Genomic DNA, 25367 nt, shown 5'->3' with positions numbered 1-25367 from the left:
CTTCGGTTTGCAAGTGTAGTTTCGAGATATATGAGTGAGGTGTAACTGAAAACCATATAAAACATTTATTTTTGTTGTAGTCAAGAAAGGTAGTCATTAGGACTAGATAAACTCTCTAAAAATACATATTTATGTCCTATATCACCACAATAACAATACATCCACATCATATGAAATATCAGCAGGTATCCATTGTATATGGCTCTCACCATTTCACTATTATTGTGCTTTGGCGGTGGATATTACCAAACAAACCTGCAATCAATCGATTGCCACAAAGTAATTGCAACGCAGACAACCTGCCCAGTTGGTAATCCAGCCTTGCCAGGACTTGCCGAAGAACACTTCAAATTCACACCTCACTCACTATTGGTTCACACATTATCACTACTCTCTCTGCACACTATCAAGTGCAAATATGTGAAATCTTTACTGATGCATATCTATCTTCTGTTCAAACATCTCATATGGGATTTCCCCTGGAGTCATACATTATCTTATATAAACTGGAGATCTATTCGTTTGGTAGTTGGGGTTAGGTAAGTCTGGGAATCACTGCACACTTGGATATGATGGATCTGTGACACAGTAATGACTACCTTGATGATTCAGCACATGAGATATGAACTGATGTCATACTTGAATGCATGAGACAGACTGAAAACCCAGCAGAGTGAGCTGTAGTAATCATATGATCTCAGATGTAGCTGCTGGGAACACACCAAAGTCAGGTTTGTGTATCTATCTATAAAAAGCATTGCTCCAACCTGCACTTATGCCACTGATTAATGTAATATATATGCCTGAATTATTAAACTGCAGTGCAGGATAAGAAATCAGCCTAAGGCTGGATCTACAATGTGACCCAATTTACTGATAAAAGCTGCAACCTTTCTGCAGAGCTTCACTTCTTTCCCTGCAGCTCTTATTCTTTATGAACTAATGTGGTCCAAATGAATGAACATGAACACGAGTGCAATATGGTCAATCCTTTTATCAAACTATCTCAATGCAACATATAGCTGGGCTTAATAGTTATAACTCTGCTCAAATACTCTCAGTTTTGTTTTATAGCTTGCTTTGATTTAATTTGACCATGAGTCCCACCATTCCTTTTCTTTATTTGTCATTTGCTCAGATGGTGCAAGAATAGTGTGTCTGACTCTGACGTTAGAAGGTTGAGTGTTCAAGTCACATCAAGGTCATACCTTAGGCTCATGCAAATCTCTTGATTTATACTAAAGTAAGAAAATATTTCAGTGACAAAGTGAAAAGCAGAAAGCAGAAGTTTTTGGAGTCCAATTTTCCACTTTGACAACTGCAGCTGTAAAACAGACTCCTTCTTTCACACATCTATTACTCCCCCTAGAGGTAAAAGAAGAAAAACACTTCCCAAAAGTCCAGACTAGAACAGTTTCATGACTTTATACTACTTCTTTTCAAATTTCACTGCATCTAAAATAAAAGAAAAACGAAAGATATAACATCAAGGGCCCCAATGTGCCCTTGATGCCTGATAACTTTTCTTTAAGGTGGATGGTGGCAGGAATCCAAACCCTGAGAGCTTGATACAAACAACATCCATGAGCATGTCAATGTTATTAACCCCAACTGCTCTAGTCAAGTAAGGCTGGATTTTAGTATGTCCACTGCACATCAGGAATGCAGGGAGGAGGAGAGAGACAGTGCAGCTTCACTGGGGTCCGTTGCCTATAAGGGCCTGTGTTCTCATTGTGAAGTGCGGGCCCTTAACACAAAACTGTTTAAAAATCCATCTAAATACATAACTGCTGTTCTGACAGCAAAATTTTCCATCCGCAATTTACAGCACTGTATGATGAGCCTGTGTTTGTGTGGTAAACAAAAGTTTTGGGGGAAAAGCAATTAAAGTACAGCCCATATTTTCTCTGCTACTAATTTTGTTCACATGGAAGGAAATTCTAGACCTAAAAATAAATACGTCACGCTTCATGAGCCTGTTTATTGGCTTCATCGAGTGATCTGATGAAGTTACTCTGGTTTGGTGATGATCAAATATCAAATAACACGATAACAAAGACAACATAATAATAACTGATGGAGGAAAGAAGATAAATGGTTGTGAGCGTACATAAAGCTTTTGATTTTAATACTTCTCCTAGACTGTAATAAAATAAAGCATGTGTGTATGTGTGTGTGTGTATGTGTGTGTGTGTTGTAGCTGTCAGTTGACGGTTTCTTAATGGCAGACGTGCTCAAACATGGTCCCCCTGACACATCCCCCTGTCAACACAGTGTTACCTCACCACTGGAGCATTCATCACTCACATACACACTACCAGACTGCTATTATATGAAATCATTCATTCACATACTCAGTGTACTGTGACCTTTCTCTAATCTTACTACCGATCTGTGGTGTGTGTTTCTGCATTGATGTTGTGATCATTTATTGGTAAAACTTAGTGTGGATTTGGCTGTAAGTTGAAGGGAGGATATCCTTCATTCACCCATAAAACCTTTATTTATACAGCACGGTCCAATGAGAGTAGTTCACACTCCTTTGCATGCGAGCCCTGTGCACACAGGGCAATAAAAGCAAAACTCCAAAGTGAAAACTTATAAAACTGCAAATGAAGAATAAAATAGAGAATGGGCAAAAAGGGGCATCAAACCAACATTTAAGGAATTTGGAACACAACCCTATGGGATGACGGCAAAGTTAACCTTAAAGATCAACACTTCATACAGATCTAACAACTGCAGGTACAGGAACAGTCAATGGTCACCTGCTCCATTGGTGAGACACCCATGGCTTATATGTTCATGAGTTGATGTATGCCTGCATTCACATACAGTTTGTATCTACAGCGACAAAGTGAGGACTCGTGTTTATTAGGATTATTGTCATGTCTCCTTGGTTGGTTCCTTGTCTTGCATGTCATGTGAGAACTTGGGCAGATCCAAGACAAAACAGCAGGTAAAGAGAATATATTGTGTGATATGCTTATGTGTTGCTGCTAACACTGTGTACCGAGTGTTATTAAAATACAACCTAATTCCACTGACAGTTCCACTGTCTTTTGGGCTTTAAGTGAAATGAGAAGAGTGGACGCATTTTATCAGAATTGAAAAAGGGCCAAGGAGAAATCAGCCTCACTTACTATGCACATCAGTGGCGACTGGCGACTCAAAAAACTAGGGAGGACAGGAGGAAAATCAACCCACAGCGTCATGTTATTTTACACTAGTTGGCTACATATCTCTGCTTCCTTATGTTCAAGTTATGTTATGTTCTTATGTTCAGATGCAGGGCAGTGTAGAGATCTTTAGAGGGGCAGGTGCTCAAAGTTTAAAAGGGGCACGTGGAGCAAGATTTTAAAACCCCATACACCAACATCATTTATAGCATAAGCTGCTGAATTATAGTAACCAATATTCAACCAGAATGTAACATTGATTCTTACAACAAACCACATCATACTATATTATTGTCCCTCACCTGATGAAATCAGAGGGGGGGGGGCAGTTTTATATGCCAATAAAACATTTTACTTTCAAAAACAAAAACCCCTGAGTGGTGTAGAGGCTGCTCTTTCAAAGACATTTATACATATTGTTGTTAAACAAAGAAGCCCTGGAGTGCTTTAGAATGTGTCATTCTGCCAACAAAGTTTCAAATTTATAGTGTTGTTCTATTGTGACGACAGATTTATGTTCTCATCAAGAACAGACAAGATATAACATGATTTACATGTGTTTCCTATGTATTTTCTTTGTATAGGACATATATAAAGTACCACAAAGCTTATAATCTGATACAGTTACAGATCAGTGCTGAATATTAGAAAGACTGAACACTAAAAACATTCACAGATCTAAAAGTGTAGATTCACACTTCTCTATATGCACGACATACAAGATGTAGTCTAGAAAACTGACATGCTAACACTGTTGTTATTCTAGTTATTAAAGTCTTAATTCTAGTCACTTTAAGCTCAGTGCTCAATATACAGTTCAGCTTAAAAACGAACAATGAAGACATTCTTACAAGCAAGCAGCCAGACCTCCCGCATACTCACTCACAAATCACACAACATCAACAAGTGACTGAACAACCACTCAGTACAAAACTGGATCAATTCCAAATGAATCAGACTTTTTCTATGTGAATCCAGACAGCTCACTGTAACTCTTCAACAGCTTCAGTGTCCTGGAAAACTACCTACAGCAAGTTATATGATCTCTGCTGCATTCTTGTTAAGGAGACAAATTCACACAATAGCCACAGAGACATTTAACCATCAGAGAAGAAATTAGCGACCAAAGACAGAGAGAGAAAGTGTATCTGACTCACGTTATCGGATGTCTTCTTTCTTGTTTCATGGAGTTGAAGTATCCATGTCATAACGTCCCACTGCATTAGTGACTGTAAGTCATCTTGTTTGTTTGTTGACAGAACTTTGTCTCTGTTAGTTAACCAGTCTGGTTCATCCGTAAATCCATTCTCCCGTTAGCTTAACAACAGTCTTCATCAGTCCTCCACGGCTGCTACAACAAGCTAACTTAGCTGTTGCGTTACAAGTACGTTAGCTATCCACTGCTCGATAAAAGGGGGGTGGCGTAACCGCTAAATCTGAAAAAAGAAACTTTTTTCAGTTTGCAGTTTGCACGCTGTAATCTCTTTCCTAAAATGCTACTGACTATCTATCGTTTTCCTGCATGACTGTATATAAATATGGACGACGCGTCGCCACTTCCTACCGCTATGCAAAAGTGAAGCCAAAATATCTCCTTTCCGGGAGCTGCCATCTTGCTTGTGTGACGTCATTTGGAGCCAGAGTTTGCGCAGTAGAGTCGGGCGGCGGGATGACGGCCCGCGGAATACGCCCTCTCAGCCGTCCCACTGCCTGACGGAGGTTTGAGAGCGGCTGTCACCGCTGTCAATCATGACGTCAAACCCCCTCTCTAATAATAATTAAAAACAAACTTACAAGAAAAATGAGCACTTGAACAAACATCAGCATGATAATGACTACCTGAAATGACAGAAACCATCTTTGAGAAAAATTTATTTGACGCATATTTTGATTTTTTACTTTGGCTCATGTCCCATCCACTAACATGGAGGGGGCGGGACTTATGACCTATACTGCAGCCAGCCACCACGGGGCGATCGAGACGTTTTGGCTTCACTTTTGGGGAGCTGTCATGACGTCCATCTTTATATACAGTCTATACATACAGTGGCAGAGAATTGAGGATGACATTTGGAAACTTTCATTGGACCAACATGATGTCAATATTGTATTCTGGTTGTTGATTGGTTATAAAGGACGCCCTCCCTTGGGACGTCATTTTACGTATTTTGGCCAATCATAGATCAGCATGAATAAAAAGCCCGTCCTCCTTGGCCTGCCCTGCACAATGGTCCTGCAGGTGTCGCTGTTGATGTATTGTAATCAGAATTTCAATAATGGATTTTTTCCAAAGAAGAGAGAAAATTATTTTACAAATGGTACTGAGATTTGTTGCTGGTTTATTTCAACCAATTACTCTTTTTAATATTTCAGTCATCTCCCTCTTGCCTCTCAAAAATAGAGGAAGAGCAACCTCCTCTGCCTCTATGGACGAGCCTCTGGTGCACAAAATCATAACTAATCCATGGCAGTGTTGTGCAACACATAAATTTAATATTATGTACATTGTTTGAAGCAGATGTGTGGCACAATATTAGAGTGTCTGACTCTGGATTAGTAGGCTGCATGTTCAAATCTGATATAGGCCTCAGGTTCTTGTGAAAGTTGAGAGACTCTAGTATCCACTTGAAATCTACAGCTGCATACTAACACCGCATATTGTAAACACTCAGCACCCTGATGGGATGTTTCATGAAAATAAAGCTCTTTATGTGATGGCAGTATTGTAAATGTGTTTTTCACAACTGTCTAATATGATTAAGGCTGATGTTTGCATGCTTTTAAAGTGTTTTGTAATAAATCCATATTCCCTGCCATATCATGAATCTGTGCTCTTAATCTTTATTACATCGAGACTGTAGGAGGGAGCTGTGATGAGGGCATGCTGGCATCAGTGTTTTGTAACTGCTGACTTGTTTTCTATGCACTCACCGTTATTTCACCATTTCATCTTTGTCTAAATCTTGATCAATTCCTCACCAGATGACTTTATCTCAGTCTGTACATGAACATACAGTAATCAGTTGGTCAGTTGCCTCAGTTACAGATACAGCTTTAAACACTACAGTTGAGTGATTTAATTCACGCAGAACAATGCTGACAGACAGATGAATCTAGATGAAGAGCACTGCTTACTTAGATTTCTGAAAGCTAAAAGGCTCCATCTGCAGGCTCTAAAAAGTATTACACCTCATCTTGTCTTCTCTCCAGGAATCTTCTTTGTTTGGATTAAGCGTACAGCCTTTAATTGCCATGTTTGTGGGGATTGGGCCCAGTGTGTGCTGTGAACACTGAGAATGGTGTTAACGCAGCTTTAGCACTCTGATTTCATGGATTAGCTGATGCTGCCAGCTGCCGTTTTGCATACACTTTCTGTCTTGCAATTCAGATCCCTTCTAGTCCAACAATAAATCAACACAGATTTAGTTAGAATGAAAACTTCCTGTGGTGCATATGATTCATATCTCAACCTAGTAATCCTGGTATAGGCCAATAGATGATGTGAAATCTGTGAATTAAATCTTGACAGATATCAACTATCTGCTGAAAAATCTACATATTTAGAAAAATGAAAGAAAGTGGCTTTTGAAGTTTATTGGTTTGATCAGTAAAAATTAAGGGGGTGAGGCTGGAAAATCTTGGTTGGTGCCTTGTCTGAAAATATCAGTATTATCTATACCACAGCTAATTTTAGCAGCACTTATCAATTTCATACTTTGACAGGTTTTAATACCCAGAAATCATGTGAAATGAGTAAACTACTTATGGTCAACAACAAGGTTTTATTAAGAAAAAAAAATGGATACAAGAGAAGGCAAGGATCTTATATTAATAAACACAGGTCCTTCACTGTCTCCTTGATTAAATTAAATGTTCAGATAACCACTCATGGTCATGCACATTCTCTGGATATGGCTGGTGAACTGTAAACCACAAGCTTCCTGCAAAATTAAGATGAAGAACGCTTGGACAGAGTGTAATTTAGAGAGTAATTTAGGAGGCAGAGAAAACTCAAGATATTCACTCAAAAGTCCATCTCAACAATCTCTGAAAAAGGTCAAGAGGACAAACAAGCCTCCAGCAGGTTATATAGAAGACATGATAGGACTTTACCACGCCACATGGCCTACAATCATTACAGGTATCACCTCCGCAGCATATTGACAGATCGAAATTGAAGGTAAGTCTCCAAATTAACTGTCTGATACCCGCTAAAGCTTAGTTGATGATCTTGTTCATGTAGTGGAGAATAAATCTACCATAGAAGTCTGATTATTGGCAGTAATTTGCAGTGATAGGGAACAGGAAAATTTATAAAAAGAGAGGCCATGTTGGCTGAAGCTGAAGCCATGATGGTTCTGTCTCAATATTAGAGCTACAAGTTTTATGTCACAGACTGACATGATCTGATTGGTCACTGGGTGACTGTACACTTATCTGATGGATGCTAATGATGAAAATAAATGAAATAACAACAAATGTGACAAGTTTTTAGTCTATTTCAAACAATCAAAGGTCCAGAAAACAATCACATTGCAATAATTAACAAGCAAAATGGGAAAAATAAAGAAGGGCCCTTGGCTATATTTTTTCCCTGTGGGGCCCTCCAGTGGGTAAATCCGACCCTGCCTGAATGCTGTTATGTTTGTAGCTTTAGATTTTTACTTCATCATTGTTCACATAAACATTAAGAGTCATATCAGTCAGTTTGCCAAGAGACATAATTTCTCCCTGCTTGACTACAGATCAGCAGGTAGTGTGTTCAAATCAAAGCATTACAAACTCACGTCAGTAACTGAGATGTGAAACAAATGAACAAAAAGGCCTAGATTATCCCGCCACTTTCAGTTATCATCAGATTAGTCTGAAAACAGCAGTTGATGAGACAGGTTGGGTGCTTTGCCTGTCTGCGCATCATGCAAAGGCCCTCTTTTAACCAGGAGTCATTTTACTGAACTGACACATTGCCATCTGGTGAATGTACGAGAACCTTTTATCACAGCCATTACATTAACTGAAGTTTAATTTAATTGTATTGCACTTGTATGAGATTCTCCCTCTTGCTGTTGAGCTCTATCAGTCAGTGTGAGGAGTGGACATGTGGGTGGAAAGACAGTTAAGATGTACTTCACATTACTGTACATACAACACAAGCTACAGCTCTGACAAAAACGATTATTTTAGAACTGAACTGGCAAAGCGCTGACACAGTGTGAACAAAAAAAGAGGAGAGAAAATTATAAGCTTCAAAAGACAACCATCATCTTCTACTTTCATATTCGGTTATATTTGAAAGAATGCGTATCCATGACGACAGACTTAGTACGTGCACCATGTATACTGCATTAATATATTGACAGCAATTTTCAGCAGTGTATCACCACATGAAAATATTTGACCCCGACGTGATTTGAACACGCAACCTTCTGATCTGGAGTCAGACGCGCTACCGTTGCGCCACGAGGTCCAGCTACCCTTCACTGTATAATTAAAGATATTAGAAATTCCTTAGTGTGTATGCTACAGTCATTTTTATTTGTTTGCATGTATGTCACCATCTGGATGTCATTTCACGGGGCGAATTTAAATTTTCAACGCTTCCGTTAATTTTTGAAGTCTCCTGAATAATTAAACCATACTATGTTTATTTTGTGACCAATCTTTTCATCTTCCATCCTGATTCATTGTTTTCCCTCCGCTCCGTTTTGCCTGCGTCAGCACCATGGACAGCTGTCGGCACAGCTGTTGGCTCACCTAGCGCTGTACTCATCGCGCATGCGCACAGGACGCACTTTTTTTCAGTCCCAAGCCGATGCGCTGGACCCTGAAGCCTGTCTTTCGTTCTTGTCACTTAACATACAAATATTTTACTAATTGCTGCATTTTTATTTACTCTTGAGCCTACTATTATTTACTCAAATGTTAAATATCCCTTATTACAACATGTAGGCCTGAGCGCAATGATTTTACACCATTGTTTGATATATTTATCCATGACAGCTTGACGAGCAAATTTTTTTCAGTTGTTCTGTAGCTTCTTGTAAACTTAATGATAGGTTAAAGCCTGCTAGCTGAGCTGCTTCCTATTTCATGTATTTGTTATATTTTCAGCAGTGTTTCTTCTTCATTACAGTTTTGACAGCACACCACAGGGGGGTGGGGATCAGAAAGTTAGCTTCCTACCTGTTAGATATACATTATATGGTAACAGCATTAAAGTATCAGAGTATACATTCAGTCTCAATCACTGTGAAATTACTCACACATGGATGCACATGACAAATGTTTACATAAAACCCTTCAGTGTTTTTTATTTATTTATTTGACAAGCAGCAGGATCATGTTTGTCACCTCATTTTTTCTTTACATTTGAAAGTAGATACAATAGTCAGTATACCAGTTTTATTACAATATTTTTTTCCTAACTTCAGTACATTTAACAAAGAAAAAAAAAATAAACACACAACAACTGCAAACGTGAGAAAAGAAAGCATGTTTTTTAATGTGTAGCCACCAATGTGTCATTGATGTCATAACTAGATTCTTTCCCCGTTTTCTTATTTTTTCCTTTATTTTCGGTCGACTAGTATGTTTATCAGCTCTTTCCTCTCGAACAGCTATAGGCATTTTCTTTTAGTTGTTTGACGCACAGGTGCGTGGCACTGGTGATGTTGTAAACAGCTTAAAATCAGAAGGTGGGTGGGGGTTGGGAAGAGGGCCTTATGGATGGTGGTGTCGGCTAGCTGTCTGACGTGACACGGTGACCTGTCTTGTTTTCAAAGATGGAGGCACCAGTCCTGCTTTGGTCACCGCGTGGGATCACAGCAGACAGCGACAGTCCAAAACCTAAATGGATGAATGAGTCTGTTTTGTTGTTGTTTACTTTGTTTTAAACCTGCATCTGCCAGTCAGTCACACAGGCGGGTGTTTTTGTGTAGGCGCTCTCTGGCTCTTCTGTCTATGCGACGTAGCTGTACTCGTCTGCCGAGGTCTGGCTTCGTTCGATGTACTGCTTGTCGATGAGCACTTCGATGCACTTCTTGATCATGCTGATACTGGGGTTGAACCTGGCTTTGGACTGATTGATGACCTGCACACATGGACAATTGAGAAACATCAACAACAGTTAATGTCATGTTACAAACACAGATGCTGCTGTACAGACCTGCTGCTGCTGAAACTAAATCTGCAATATCTATATAGTTTGAAATGAGAAAATGTGATTCTTTAGATAAACAAAAGTATGTAAATTGGAGTGATCACTGAATTGTGATCAGTGATGTAAAAAAAGACAACAGGGGTTGCCACCAGTTGGGCTGAACCTCAAAACTGATGTACCAAAAGTGCATGCTTTGTCAGATTTACACATTCTTTGTTCAGATACTTCCTAAATCTCCTCATGTACAGTAACTATTGCTGCACTGACAAATTTGCCAATTTTACATCATTTTATTTTAGCAAAGTTCTATGTCTGCTTGTGTTAAGAAAACATCAAAAACACTGCCATGTTTGAGAAATATGGCTTGTTTTATTACCTGACAAAAAAGTGCTTATATTCCTTAAAAGTATCATAAAATGTTCATTTTGGTATTGACTCCTTATCAAAAACAATGCTGTACATATAAGACAATATTTCTTTCTGAAAATGACGTTTGAAAAAGCATGGGTCGCATTATATTCGAGTACTAGACATTTACATGTTCAAAACATCAGATATTCTTTTTGAGTGTGGAGAGTGCTGGTGTAACACTGACTCCTACAGAGATTATTACATTATGGGTTGTTTGTAGCCTTAATGTTGCTTGGCTGGCCAGTTTCTTAAACCAGTGTAAAGTGTGTGTTAGGTTTAGTCAGCACTAAAGGGGTTTAATTCGCCAAATTTAACATACAGGAGTTTTCTGATGGTTTGTATAATGTATTTTATTGCCACAAAGGAAATAAATACCTAATGAAAGAGAATAAGTCTCTCATTTGGAGTCTCCTGAAAGGACAGTGTGTGATAGAAAAAGTACATAAATATTAACGTAACATAAATGTTACGTTATGCTTTTATGGAAGTAATTCATGTTCAGTTTAACCAGAGGCTGTATTGGGGGGAAACTTTCCCAGCAGGATAAGTCTGAAAGTGTTTCATATCTTCAAAAATTATTTTTCCAAAAGATGATGTTGGAAAAGGGGGGGTCATCTTATAATCAGGGTTGCCTTATATTTGGGCCAAGCTGTTACAACTTACCACATGTTATGAATTTTCCTGAGAATTACATTAAATGAGATGCAGAGTAGGGAATTAAACTCTGCTTATAGTGCAAATATGCCTCTATCACACATTGGAGTCTGCACATATATGTGTGTGTGTGCGTGAGCTGTCAGGGAGGGGGTTTTTCCAAGGCACCAACATGGTCCCACTAGGGAGGGTGGTCATTTCAGACATCATCCCTCTATCATAGCAATGTTACATCACCACTGAAGAACTCACTTCTCACATACACACCACAAGACTGTCTTTATATAGATTCATTGATGCACATGCTCAGTTTACTGTGTCCTTCTATCCTCACCACAGTCTCTCTTTGTGCCTTTCTTGTGGGTAAACATTAGTTATTCTGAACCTACAGTATGTTCTACTGCCAAGACTTTCAAAAACCCTCCATTACAAATTGCCAAATTCCCTGTATATCTCTTTGATATGTACTTCAATAGTAAGCTTGCTGGATGTCACCCACCTCCTGTATGAGGGCGTTGTGTCGGAGCACTTTGCGGGCCTTCATAATTCTCACTATAGCAGCTTGTAAATACATTTTACGGTCCTCGTCTACGGCACTCCTCGTCTGCTCCATCTCCTGAACATGAGACAGATATGTGAGAAGCTTTCCAACACAATGAGCACAGTCTGCGACACATAATGGTAACAGCAAAGCCTGAGAACTGGATTGAGATGGGTGCATAACTACTTGTCTGACCTGTGGTGTGTCTTTCTGCATTGATGTTGTGATCTTGAACTTTGTCCTTTTACTGGTGAAACTCATATTTAGTGAAAACGTGGACTCGGCTTCAATCTCCTCCTGTGGGCAAAGGGGAGAGAAGAGAACATCACGTCATCAAATGCTTTCCAAGTGTCTGAAATAAAGTTATTGTTGTGGAAGGAGAACATTTGTATACACAAGACCTTAAAAACTTAGGGGAAGACAGAAACTCCTGGCTGACACCATAATTACTGTCCTCTTCATATTTATGCTTGCTTGCTTAACCTTAAATTCTGGCATTTCAAACAGCCACCTGCAGCTGAGATGTTATTCTGAAAGTTTCCAGTGTTGTCAGTCTCATGTTCTACCCTCAGGTCAACCAGGGAATGTTTTTCCAGTGGGCAGATTTCCAGTACACAGCAAGCATTGTTACAAAAATTCTGTGGCCACATTGAATTTACTGTGTTGGCGTCTCTCTGCGATGTTTTCACTGTACATTTTTCACACAAGCAGAACAATTGCCACAAATAATCAATGCAGAAGGAAATGGGAGGGAAGACTGTCCACTAGTTAATCAAAAAGAGAGCCGCGTATTAGGGAAAGACTACATGTAACCATTTCTCATTGGTGAACCATTATGTCTTCATGTCACTGCCAGATACAACAACAAAAAGTTGATGATTCACTAGTTTTTTCCAACATTAACCAAGCTTAATAAGAACTTGTCTCAGCATGTAGAAAACAGACAATAATCATAAACCCTCCCCATCAATATCCAGTGAAAGTTGTGGGCTCAACATCTGCTTATTTCTCATGGGAGCTCGGACCTTTTGTGAGTCGTGGTTGAGCATCTTCACGTCCAGCAGGGACTTGATGGTCTTCTGTAGCTCTTTCTCGTTCATCTGGGTGCCGTCCTGCAGCTCCTTGCAGGTCACCGTCTGGCTGTTGTTGAAGGCCAGCAGCACAGCCATCTGGTAGGTGGTCACCATGGCAACGTAGGGCTTGGACAGGTAGTTCATCTTCACCTCACCTGTTTGAGCCGAGTGGACGCAGATGAATGGTGGTACATTAATAATAAATTGAACTAGCTTATTATTTACTATTCTTTTCCCCCTTCTCTTCCACAAATGAACATGATTCTGTGGAATAACAGAATTTTGTTTGTAATGGCTATTCTAATATAGTGCTCTTAAGTTGAAGTCACACAAACAGAAGCACTTTTACATTCAAATCTGCCACAATTCAGCTTACATGTGTGTATCTGTGTTACCTGTGCAGAGATAATGCAGCCAGGTCAACTTCCTCCCACTGAAGTGCTGATTATAGAACAACTCAAACTGTAAAGGAAGGTGAAACCAAAAGGTCACTCCATAACATGCTCCTTTAATTAACTCAATAAAAAATTCTGCTGTGCTCCACAAGAGCAACTCACCATCTGCACACTCTTCTCTAGTTCTTGAGGGATGGCGAATGTGGAGGAGGGGACGTGTGTGAGAGGCCAGGCTCCAGCCTACAAACACATGACATATACCGTATAAATAACACATATATGGAGAAAATGTTGGATCATAAACTGTTTGGTTAACATAACAAATAACTGATAATGTACATAATACTCTCACATACTCTCGCTGGTTGGGCATGCGTCATGATATGATTTATAAGGCATTAGTCAGGACACAATCCAACTCCAAAAAGCATGCTGTTTAGGTGTGTCATACCAGATAAGAACATACAAACAGTAGCTAAATATTTGCTCCAATCTAGTTCAGTTCATTCTGTTATACTGTAAGTTCTAAGCATGAGTCTTTATACTGATTAACTTTGCATTTTTCCTGTAGTTGGTTCAGATCACTTTATCAATCTGAACAAATAAAAACCAGTTTGCTTGGGAAAAAGACGCTTGAGACATTTTAGTGTTATTTGGTGCTGCCTCAGTTTCAATACTAACATTCTCAAGTGCACAAACACACACTTAAAGCAGTAAGCATTCTATTTTTTACAGTCATTACAGTTGATTTGGAGGGAAGCACTGCCCACAATTTTGGACAGGATCACCAAACATTTTTGTTAAATTCATTTTCTATGACCCACAAATATACAACTTTCAGTTTTTGTAGGGTTTTAATGACCAAAGCTAACCAGCCGACGCTCAGCTCCTTGTGAATAAACCTTGCCTTTAATCAAATGGTTGTAAAGTATGGTTGAGGCGGGTCAACCATCCCAGAGTCCTCCTCACCTGTAATACATAGATCTGGAAGCTGATGCCCAGGTCCACCACAGTCTCCTGCGTCTTGATGAAATTGTTGAACTTGTTGTTGAGGTCGGCACTCACGCTCATGTCTGTGTACATTCTGTGGAGTTTGCTCGTGAACTCGTAGCCACAAGCTTGCTGCAGTATTGAGAGTGTTTGACACAGAGGAGTAGTGCAGAGAAAAAGAGAGAGGCGTAGGAGATTTAATGAGTATGTCCTTCACGGTCAGAGAAAAAAAATGGCAGGACATTGAAAGAATGACATGCTGGCTCAGATTAAAACACTGCATGCTTTTAAGATGAGGCACTGGCACTGTCAAACATAAAACTAGTCTTTTCTATGTTTACCTTTAGTTTGTTGATCATGGCTTCTTCTGAGTCCATCGACAATGATAAACCATGTATTAACCTCTTTGCTAGCATTCTGGCATAAAACTGTGGAAATCAGAGAGAAACAAAACAACTGATTAATGCAGGGATGAATGGACAAAGATTATTCTTAAAGTGGGTATTTTAGGACTACTGAGGATACTAAAAAAGAACACAATGAGGATTATATTTCTATTATATAACTATTTTAAGCTCAAAACTACCCTCCTAGGCGGGGCTTGTACATCAGAATATTATGAGATATCATCTGAGGAAAGAAAAAATGAAACATTTGTTTTTATTCAATTCCAGTATTAGAAGAGTTCTGGTCACCTTTTGAAAGATGTCCTTGTCGTCTATGTACTTGAAGACTGTGATGAAGCTGGTCAGCTTGTCTTCCACCTCATTCTCTGTCATTCCCTTTGCAGACTTCTTCAGCAGATTGTCACAGTATTTTGCCAGCTGCACAGACACATCGGGAGGGACATGACCTGGTCAAAGCACTGTGTATAATACTGTGTGTGTGGCTGTGTGTGTGGTTGTGTGTGTGTGTGTGCTCACCAGTTCAGGGGCTTTACAGATGGACTTAGGCTCCCTGAAGTTCACCACAGACGTCAAAGCCTGAGAAAGAGACGAGAAATAAAAACATTCACTCAGACCATTTAAATGGTGAAAAAGACAATAACACATGCACCTGATTTTACTTTTAACAAATGTTTAACTGTAGCTTTACAGTAAAAAGAAGTATACTATTCTTTTTGCCATCAAGTGACTGTTATGAATATGCTCTTCGGTGAAGCACCTGCCATTAGAGTCTAGTGTTTAATACCTTATCGAGTGCACTCATGAAGTGCTGATCTCCATTTAGAACTGTGTTAATGAGCTGAACAAATTTACTGTGAACCTCCAGCACTGACTCCACAAACAGGGTTGGCATCTAGAGGCAGAGGAGAAGTTGTATTAGTAGGGGAATGATTTGCAAGTGAAGCTTAAAAGACAAATATGGCATTTTTATAATAGTCAAAATAATCAACATCTGTGTGTTTTAAGCAATTGACCACAAGGGTGGACAGAATGCTGCAGCCACCAATGATAACACTTAACAAATATAAGAGCACAGGTTCACTGTTTTAACACATTTGTCAAATCAAGAGGCTTGCATGTTTTAGCAGTGCAACAAGCCATGATGAAACCAAAATAAATAAAGGAGATGAATATGACAGGTATGTCTACCCCTCACAGGTATCATGAAAAAAAAGCACTTTCAAAGAAGCCCTTATCCACAAAAGGAGAGCAACTTGAAAATCATCTATACTGTAGGTTCAAGTACAGGCATGCAAGTGCGCACCCACCCACCCACCCACACAATGTTGTATTACTAACGTTTTCCTGAGAGAGGTTACTGGTGCCTCGGATGCCCTCATTGTGGATATGGACCTGCAGCTCCTGGATCATGTGGGGCAAGCCATTGGCCACGGCTCGCAACAGGGTGTACATGTTGGCCATGTCTGGATAAAACAATACAATAACACAAAGTTTTATTCCAATCCAACACAGGCATGCACATACTGTAGATATGTTCTATTAGTTTTCTAAAACATGTACAGTGAGTTACAGTACTGACCCTCTCTCTTCTCCTGCCGAATAATGCTCTGGCACTCTCCGTGGAGGAACTGCAGATGATCTGCCACCATCCTCTGCTGGCATTCATGGATGACTTTGGCATAGGAGCTGGGGTGCAGGTACTTCCGACATCGCACCTCTTCATCTTTCAACCGACCCAAAACCTGCAGGAAGAGAAAGGTGGGAAGAGAAACGCACAAGGGTCAGTTTTAGTGGTTTGGTTTCATGAAACATATTCTTTTTAAAAGCCAAATATATTATTCAAATATACCTTTTTAAAAAACCAAACCTTTTTAATGCAACCTGGAACTGAATTTAGGACCAAACTGAAACATCAGACACTTTAAAGTGTGCAGAGATAATAATGTCTTGAAACTAAAATTGGACTAAGATTAAAAATTAAAAACATACACATAGAAATTAAATTATTAGTAACATGACGTCAAACTGCGTTTTTTGATGCGATAAAAAGATTAAATGTATTGCATATTGTGTCACCAACAGTTTTTACTTATCATAGAGTGGATATATGTACATGTGGGTTAACTTACTTACTGTGACCAAATCAAGTAGTAGAAAACAACATAAGAAAATAAAAATGCCACTATTCAAGTCTTCTTCACTTTTTTGGTGATAATACATAGTTTTTAACATTTGCACATTTTCATTAGTTGACGAGACATAAAGGGCCAGTAGCCTGTTGTTTCTTTATGCTGTTTCTTTTTCCTTCAAAAATATTTGTATCATGAAATACTTATTTTAGCAGTCAGACAACATGTGATAGATGACTTTTTGTTCATCTCAGCCATTTATCTTGAAATTTTAAACTTTGACAAAATGTTGAATTTTGTTTGCTTTCCTTTAGAAATGAATCTTTTTTTAATTATTCATGACTAAAATGTAAGACAGGAACCCAGTTTTCTTGTTCTTGCTTGAAGTTATATTTGCCTTACAATTTTAACCTTTCAAATCCTGTAACAGCTGATCTTAAGAGACTATATCACTCACTTTAATGTCATTTTTCAGACTTTTTTAAGGACCCACAGGTATCTTGAACAAGCTCTGTTGTATAGAACATATTGGCTAGAATGTCATTCTGTTGTGAAGGAGCTGCTTATATAGTCAATATGGGTTTTTTGCAGACACACACACACATAAACACACAGCATGTAGAATAAACTAAGCAAGGCAAAAAAAAAAAAAAAAAACTCCCAACAGCGGTAAACTGGGTCAGATAAGCAACTGTGACTGAGCCTGTCCAGACAGGAGAGAACTTCATTGTGCTGTTTGTCTCTTTCTCAGTCATATCACATATTAATCTTCATATTAACTTGGCAGCACAGTGACAGATCAAACAGGAAGGCAAGGCACACTATATTAATGCATGGTAACGCTTTAATGATGATCCTGTTTACAGGCAGGAGGGATAAATCTATCAGAGAAATCTGATTATTGCTGGAACGAATGAATGAGAGAGATAAAAAGAGAGAGAGAGAGAGAGAGAGAGAGAGAGAGATAGATCATGGTGGCTGAAGTTGCCTAAGGGTCTGTGATCTCAGCTTTAGCGGGTTAATGGTAGAGCTAATACTCAGATTAAAACTCTTATGTCACCACACTGACATGACCTGACAGTTCACACGCACAAGTACACACAGGCCCAGGGTGAACACACAGTACACACAAACAGATAAACACACATTCATCTCTAGCTGCACGCAGAGTATTAGTCACCAGAAACCCAACACTGACTATAAACAAAGCAGCTGACTTATTATTTGCAGGTTCTTTAATCCATGCTGAACACAAACTCAACTCGAAAAAAATCAGGTAAAAGGTAAAACTGGGTCACATGGCAGCTTGATGATAAACAGCATTCACATACTTGCATTATCTGTCTATCTTACCTTCTCCATATACTGTGAGCAGTTGGATTCTTGCAGTAGATTGGAGGCTTCCTGTTTGTAATACTCTCCTGTTTTTGTCAGAAATGGCCCTTCGAAGATTTCCTGATAAAACTGAAAAACATGAAGAGGACGTGGCCCACATAGGATTTAGCATACGTGCACATACACATGCCTATATGAATGCCTGCTGTGCATCTTGTGGAGATCGCAAAAATATTCAGAGAACATTGCACATTTATCAGGGGTGTGATCAGAACAAATACACAAACAGGAGATTAAAAGATTAAGCTGGAAAAGAGCATCAATAGCAGTTATATGTACAGAAACTACAACACGAGAGACACTAATAAAATAAATAAATAGTTTAACAACAATAATTCGATATAAATCACATTGCATGCTTCTGTAATCCTCTGGATCACCCCAGAGTCTCACCTTTAGTGGGAACTTCTTCTTGTACTGTTCAACATGAACAAAGGAGTTGATGACCCCATGGATTACCTTCTGGTTGGGGTTCTCACCACAACGATCACTGTAGGATAAGAGGAAGCTGGTGTTAGGTCTGATGCTTCTACAGTATTGGTGCAGTGACATTATCACCTTGGAGGGAACAATGTTTTTTTTAAGTGTGGGTCCAAATCAGGCATTTCAGATTGTTTATTTCAGGAAAAAAACCCAAACATTCTGGTGCTTGTGTGAGAAACATACTTTTTGATTTCATTCAGCAACATCCGGATCAGGACAGCCTGAAGAGGCTCAATCATTAGCTTCCTCCACATATCTAGCGCCAACTGCAATGACAAATAAAAAGATTATATTATCACTAAAGCACAGACAGTGCTGACTCTTGAGCTGGATACGGGATCACAGATCATTTCTCCATCATTCTGTGCACAAGCTCTCCATCCTTGCATCCTTGGAGATGTGAAGGAGAATACTGTTTATACCAGTGTGAGTGAATCAGTCAGTACCTCTCCAATCTCCATGAGCGGCTCATTCATGTCCACTCCCCCGTAGCCGTACTGTAGGTCTGCTTCTGTAAGTTTGTTCTTCTTGATGAACTGAGTGTTGAGATACCTGTACAAAGCAGAGTGGAGTGGTCAAGATATAGATAACAAATACGTCTGAAGGAGCCGAATCAGATGTCATATAATGTCTAATATGAGTATGTCAAGCATTCGTTGGACTGCTGCCGCCAAACTGAGTTCATTCATTTATGGAGGTCATGTGAGACAGTCGTTCTTTGGTTACCCTGGCCTAATGGTCACTCACTCCCTCCCTCTGTGGCTATTTGGTATCAGGTTAGCCAATGAAAACCAACACTGTCCAGGATTTTTTAGCCAATTAATGAGGCGGTGGCAGACATGAATGCTTTATTTATGAATACTGTGAAAATATCTGTGTTTAAGAAAGTGGGTAGCTCCGGGTCTGAAAAGTGAAGCCAATGAGGAAGTGACTTAAACCTGCATTCTCTGTAATGGCTATCAGGGGGCGACTCCACTTGCTCCAAAAAGAAGTGTGATTGTATGGAAGTCCATGAGGAGATGACCCTACTTCTCACTTGATTTATTACCTAAGTAAACATTTTCCTAATGGCCTCAATCGCTAGTTTCAAGTCTTCTTCAATACAGCATGATGTTCATTTTCTAAATTATGGTCCCATTTTGAGTAAAATAGACAATAAAGGAGGATATGCTTTGGGGCATGGCTACCTTGTGATTGACAAGTCACGTCCACGGTAACCATGACGTAACCCCAGATACACAGAGTTTAGGCGTAGGCATAGCCATCACTATGTCAGTGTATTTTCAGTTCATGAAAGTTAATTTAACATTTTGGTCGCCTAACACAGTCTTGTTCAGCGTTTGATTGTACTAAAAGACCCTCTAAGGAGTCTCATATAACTACATTTTGTTTTAATGAGCATTTGCATTATCACAGTTAAACATAGACTGTTTATGCACCGTGCTCACCAAGCTAGCAGCTAGTGTTAGGGTCGGCTCCACCCTCTCATCCACATATGGTCACTTCTAGCTCCAAAAATCCAAGGTGGCGATGGTCAAAATGCAAACTAGAGGCTTCAAAACGGGAGTTCACAAACCAATGGGTGACAACACGGTGGCTACGCCCATTATTTTTTTTTACAGTCTATGTGCTTAGGACATACAGAGTTCACAAGCTGACACCTGAGATTTGGCATATTAAAAAGTTTTTACCTCTGGGCTGTTAAAGCTCTGTTATCTGAAGAATATAACTGCAAATGTTTTCATCTTGCATTCCAGGCAATAGGAGGTTAATCAATAAACACCATCTATAGTTTATGACTGTAGTATTCCTTTGAGTCAACTTAATGGTTCATGGTTTAACAGCATAATTCAGGAGCATTTGTCTTTGTTGTTTTCATGTTTTAGACCCAACATTGGTACCATGTATGATATTTAAGAGATTAACCTACACACTCTAAACACTTTACACCCAATCCCAATTCAGGCCAAATTATTTATAAAGGATTAAAATATTTTTTACAAACTGCTAATTAGGTAGCCCTAACAGTAAAATTAAGCATAACTCTAGAACTGAAATTACTAGGAATTATCAGCTGAGTGCAGGTCTGCAAAGCATTTTAGCTCAATGTTTTAGTTTGACAGCGTGCTGTGGACATTTACTGTATGGTGGTGTCTTACTGCTCATCAACCCTCATTAATTAATTAATGAATGTATACCATGGTTAAACATTCTGATAGTACCAATACCGCCAGCAATTTCTAATATTGTCATTATTGTGACAACTCCTACCTTCATCAGCAACCTTCATTTCTACCAACCAGACAGAGACAGAGACAGCACAGCAGGATCAGTGAAGTCAGCTCCTTGTCTATCTAGCTCTAGCTGCAGTTACTGTGGCCATGGCTTACTATGCTAACTTAAGCTAGTCCACTGGCTGGAGAACAGCTACTTTAGGGGTCTTGAGTTGTAATGTTAAATGAAAAAGAGAGCCCTTAACAACAAGGAAACTTGCTGTCTCAAGACTGTGCATATTATGTCCATTTGCGTGGGTCAGCTTCAGCTCTGCCCACACTGTTTGTTGGTAGTAAAGTGGGAAGTAGTGTGCACAGATGGGGGCAGTGCCAGTGGCTTCAAAGTGCCCAGTATAACTGTACCACAGCCCATTACTGTTATTTTATGTGCATGTTTACAAATGTTCTGCCTTTTCAAAATTAATTTAATATTAACACCCAAAAGAAATCAGAACATGTATGAAAATATAAGTGGGTACATAGAATAAAAATTCTGGTCACAGTGATCACAGCATGAAAGTGTGATACCAGCACATCCGTATTAGTCATTAAAACTTTATAAAGCTGGCATTAAGGTGGCCACTGGATATCTGTCAGCTTGTTTTGATGCTTTTATGAATCATAGTGGGCAAAACTCAGTTAATGCAGCTTTAATATAAATGACATTTTGCCTGCATGTTCATGGCTCCTCTTGTGCACCATAGGTGCCATGTCTGCTAAACAGCAAAACAGCAGAATTTTAGCATTTTTACATCTGGAGCCATTTTCCTCTTTCTGGGAAAGTTTTCTCTTGCACAAAAAAGTACTGAGGATGATTAATTCAACAGTCCAAGAGGAAGTGCTTAAAAGTGGGCTGCCACTAATTCATGACAGATACACTGATGTTGAAATTCATATACTTAAAGTGTGTTTCAACAGAGCTCTGATGCGTTTCAAAATTTCAAGGAGGCAACGAGTTAGGAGTAAGGAGCAGGACAGCAACCAGAGGGCTGACACACAACACTCACATTTTGTTGGCTGTCATCAAGCTGATCTGTTGACTGATTCAGTCTAGCTTACATGACATGTAGTTTTCACAGCTGTGCCATTCGCCTCTATCAGCAGTATAGTAATGCCACTCCGCCTGATTTCTGTCATACACTCAAGCTTTGACAAGCATCAAACACCAGCATGATATTTTAAAGAACTGCTAATATAACCAGCTAGTGTTGAGTACTGATAACCACTAGACTGAGAGTGTGAGATAGTGATTGAAGGTGTAAACAGTCTGTCTTGATTCTGTTGGCACTTCAGTCCAGCTGCCACTGCATGATGATATGTGTTTGACAGGATGCAAACACACACATGTATATTCACATAGAGATCTGATGAGGATAATAGGCAACCCTCTTCTATATAAAGAACTGAACTTTACTATGTCACTACAAAGCCTTGAGCCTCACGTTCTCTCTCTCTCTCTCTCTCTCTCTGTCTGACATAATAAATTACAAAGGCATATGTATGCACAGGCAGTCTGGTGGGAAGAACACATAAAAATAGATCTGAAAGCTCTCCAAGGGGGTATTGATTTAGAATGAATCAGGACACGCCAAATTCACCATTTCACACTACGCTTTTCAAGGTAATACTTTAAGTGTAAAAAATCTGTAGGCTGGATTATTGTAGCTTGTAATAAAATTGCTACACTCTGCATCTAAGGACCCTGACACACCAAGCCAACTTCAAGGAATTAGACCTGACAAAGACAAAGCCATATGCATCACCTCACATCTTCTGTTAAAAGCTGTACTTGAACTCACCACAGTGACTACAGCCAACTGTTAGCTGACCAATGACACATACTTAAAACACTGCGCCTGCTCGGTTTTATTTGTACTTGAAACAGCATCGCACAGACAAAAAAAACCAAACTAGCCAACAGTCTCAATATCAAATGCTTGGATACAAACTGAGAAAATGTCTCACAAAAAAAAAAAAAAAAAAAAAAGGAAAAAACCCAGACGCACAGAAAAGTTTTGCTTTGGTCTTTTGTTAGTGAGAAAAAAGAAGAGGTAGAGGAGCAAAAGAGAAGACAGCACTAAATGGTGTGTCTGCATGATGAATTACTGTTGTCAAATATTTTATCAGTCTAATATCAAGGAAAAACAAATGATGTCAAAGGCAACAGTGTTACCTGTACAAGCAGTCCATGTAGTCAGCTCCTTTGCTGTACTCATCCCAGTATCTGTGGTACATCACTAAAACCTTCTCCTCTGATTCCAGGACTTTCTAAAGTACACATGCAACACAAGCGTAACAGGTGTTATGGAAAGCAGCATAATGCAGTAACAAAAGAAAATGCACTCTATACATTTTTTTTTTGCTAGCCACTGGGGAGCTTTTGTAAGTGCTTACCTTGTACAACTGCCGAACATGATTCTCAAGAAACACCTTGGTCTCTGTGTATAATCTTTCGCCCAAAGGCTCTGGGTATGCAACACACAAGGCATAAATGTCGCTGGTGTCAAAGTTCAGGAAATAAAAATGTGGAAAACATGATTCCATTGTGTTGCATGAGGCAGTTAATGTTTTGACGGTATGAAAATAACGGTGCTATAGATACAATTAATAAAAATGTAGTATGGATGTAATACTTGATGCAGTATTTTGCTCAGTGATTCTCTATAAATGAATTAAGGGTTTTAGGTGAATTTGATCCTTAATAACATTTTTCAACATTGAGCAAGTTGGCAAAGGATACGAAAACCGATCATTCCACGTGGCTCTCTCCACATAGTCGAGCATCACAACAGCCTTGATTGTCGTCAGTAACTTGTTCCATGTCTCGTCAAAATCCACCACCCGCGGCTTCAAGGACATTGTACAGTTTCTCTTCTAGCCTGATAGAAAAAATAAAACAAAACACAGAAATACAGGAGTGAGTAAAGAAATATAAAAATGAACAAATTAATTGCTTGGCGCTGGGGTTTAATTTCTTTTTTCTCAGTTTATGATGTACCTTCCCACCTGTCCATCCTGCAGTATGGACTGTTTAAAGCAAAAACAATGCTCCCTAACTGAATGGATAACATTTTAGTGTGTAAACCGGACCCATGTAACAGCCATTACACACAAATAAAAAACACAGGTATACTTTGCCAGGAGGCAGAATAAATATAATGACAAAAAACATTTTTGAAAGTCATTTTTATGAAGCTATATTCTAAGTATACATTAATAACAAACTTGGTGATTTCTTTTTGTAATCATTTGTAAAACAACACACATCATTATAAGAATTTGAACATTGACAATAGTTATCAAGGGTAAATACATTGAACAGCTGTCAGAATATCGGGCAAAGTGAACACGGACATCAGCAGAAAATAGTTTTATGGTAAATAGTCTGATTTAAATGTTGTACTGCTGCCCTACTATGGCAGCAACAGATGATATAAACATCGTGCTCAAGTTCATGGGGGTAGTAACACTAACGCTCATCGACACATTGGGTTAACCATCAGTCATCGATACCATTGTAACTGACCTATTAGGCCAGGCGAGGCTGCTGCATGTAACCACACACAAACTTCCATATCTATGCTACAAGAATGATAGATCACCTGGAATTACGAGACACAAGGCCCCTTGTGTTGTTTCTCATCATTCATACCAGTTGATTTCACGTCAGAGGAAACATTGCAACATCATCATCATCATCATGCACAGCTTTTCTCGCTCGCCACTTCACATCAGCCGATATCAGTTTTTTACAAAAGGAGGTGTTGACGTGACTTAATAAACAGTCTTCTTACAGTCACGATAAGGGCAGCTAAGTTAAGGTTACTAGCTAGCGGAATGCCAATCCCAAAATAGGATGGGCAAGCTAAAAAGGGCTAACTAGCATCTCTCTACCTAGCATGCTACTTCTTCCTGCTCAAGTCCCGTTCTGTGTAATCAGCTAGCAGCTAGCAAATAGCAGCTAGCAGGAAGCTACCGCTAGCAAGTGGTCATCTTCTTTGCAATTTTCCCCCACATTTGCACTGACAGCTCGGCAAAACATAGCACTGCTGTTAAAAAAAACATGTTACCGAGGTCAAACCGTGGACTTTTGAATAGTACGTACCTCTGTACAGTATTTACTTGTTATAAAAGTCAAGTTTGTCCGCTGTCACAGGCTTGATTTGTCTCACTTACAGGGCTTCCCTACCTCTTGGACTATACCATTGTGTTACATGGGGGTGTGTCATGAAGTAGCGTAAATTAGTCAAGTTCTTTTGCTTTTAACCTTGATAACGA

At 39.3% G+C, this 25367-nt stretch overlaps 2 protein-coding genes and 1 non-coding gene across 4 annotated transcripts in view; all 3 read right to left on the bottom strand.

Moving 5' to 3' along the window:
• LOC122972572 (partitioning defective 3 homolog) overlaps positions 1-4856 on the bottom strand; it is a 356531-nt gene extending 351675 nt beyond the window's left edge. Inside the window, exon 1 of the mRNA XM_044339771.1 lies at positions 4337-4856. Coding sequence (XP_044195706.1) covers positions 4337-4402 — 66 coding nt within the window. The 5' untranslated portion in view covers positions 4403-4856. The remainder of the gene's footprint in view (positions 1-4336) is intronic.
• A 3718-nt stretch (positions 4857-8574) lies between these two features.
• Positions 8575-8646, bottom strand: trnaw-cca. Its single transcript has one exon. It is a non-coding gene; the product is annotated as a tRNA-Trp (tRNA).
• Positions 8647-9478: 832 nt separating this feature from the next.
• On the bottom strand, positions 9479-25305 carry cul2 (cullin 2). Of its 2 annotated transcripts, none has more exons than XM_044339727.1 (21): positions 25195-25305; positions 23830-23968; positions 23484-23586; positions 23263-23357; positions 19263-19368; positions 19000-19082; positions 18727-18823; positions 18292-18402; positions 16389-16551; positions 16148-16272; positions 15594-15701; positions 15326-15385; positions 15098-15226; positions 14744-14830; positions 14382-14534; positions 13575-13652; positions 13413-13479; positions 12970-13172; positions 12140-12241; positions 11903-12019; positions 9479-10269 (listed from the first exon to the last, which is right to left on the bottom strand). In XM_044339727.1, exons 2-21 carry the CDS (start codon positions 23946-23948, stop codon positions 10138-10140), a joined length of 2238 nt encoding a protein of 745 aa, XP_044195662.1. In that variant the 5' UTR covers positions 23949-23968; positions 25195-25305; the 3' UTR covers positions 9479-10137. The 2 variants fall into 2 exon arrangements, with proteins under 2 accessions (XP_044195662.1, XP_044195663.1); XM_044339728.1 differs by lacking the exon at positions 25195-25305 and adding an exon at positions 24692-24944.
• Between the last annotated feature and the right edge of the window lie 62 nt (positions 25306-25367).

The sequence above is a fragment of the Thunnus albacares genome, chromosome 21 (genome assembly GCF_914725855.1).
Source record: "Thunnus albacares chromosome 21, fThuAlb1.1, whole genome shotgun sequence".
NCBI classification, from domain to species: Eukaryota; Metazoa; Chordata; class Actinopteri; order Scombriformes; family Scombridae; genus Thunnus; species Thunnus albacares.
This window is presented reverse-complemented; position numbering and strand designations above follow the sequence as displayed.

Excerpts from the sequence above, each read along its gene's own strand:
- cul2 (XM_044339727.1), bottom strand. The coding sequence starts at position 23,948 with ATGTCCTTGAAGCCGCGGGTGGTGGATTTTGACGAGACATGGAACAAG. Across the intron at positions 14,831-15,097 it reads ACAAGGACATCTTTCAAAAG|TTTTATGCCAGAATGCTAGC; the intron begins GTGACCAGAACT and ends TGATTTCCACAG. Across the intron at positions 10,270-11,902 it reads ACAACGCCCTCATACAGGAG|GTCATCAATCAGTCCAAAGC; the intron begins GTGGGTGACATC and ends CCATGTGTGCAG.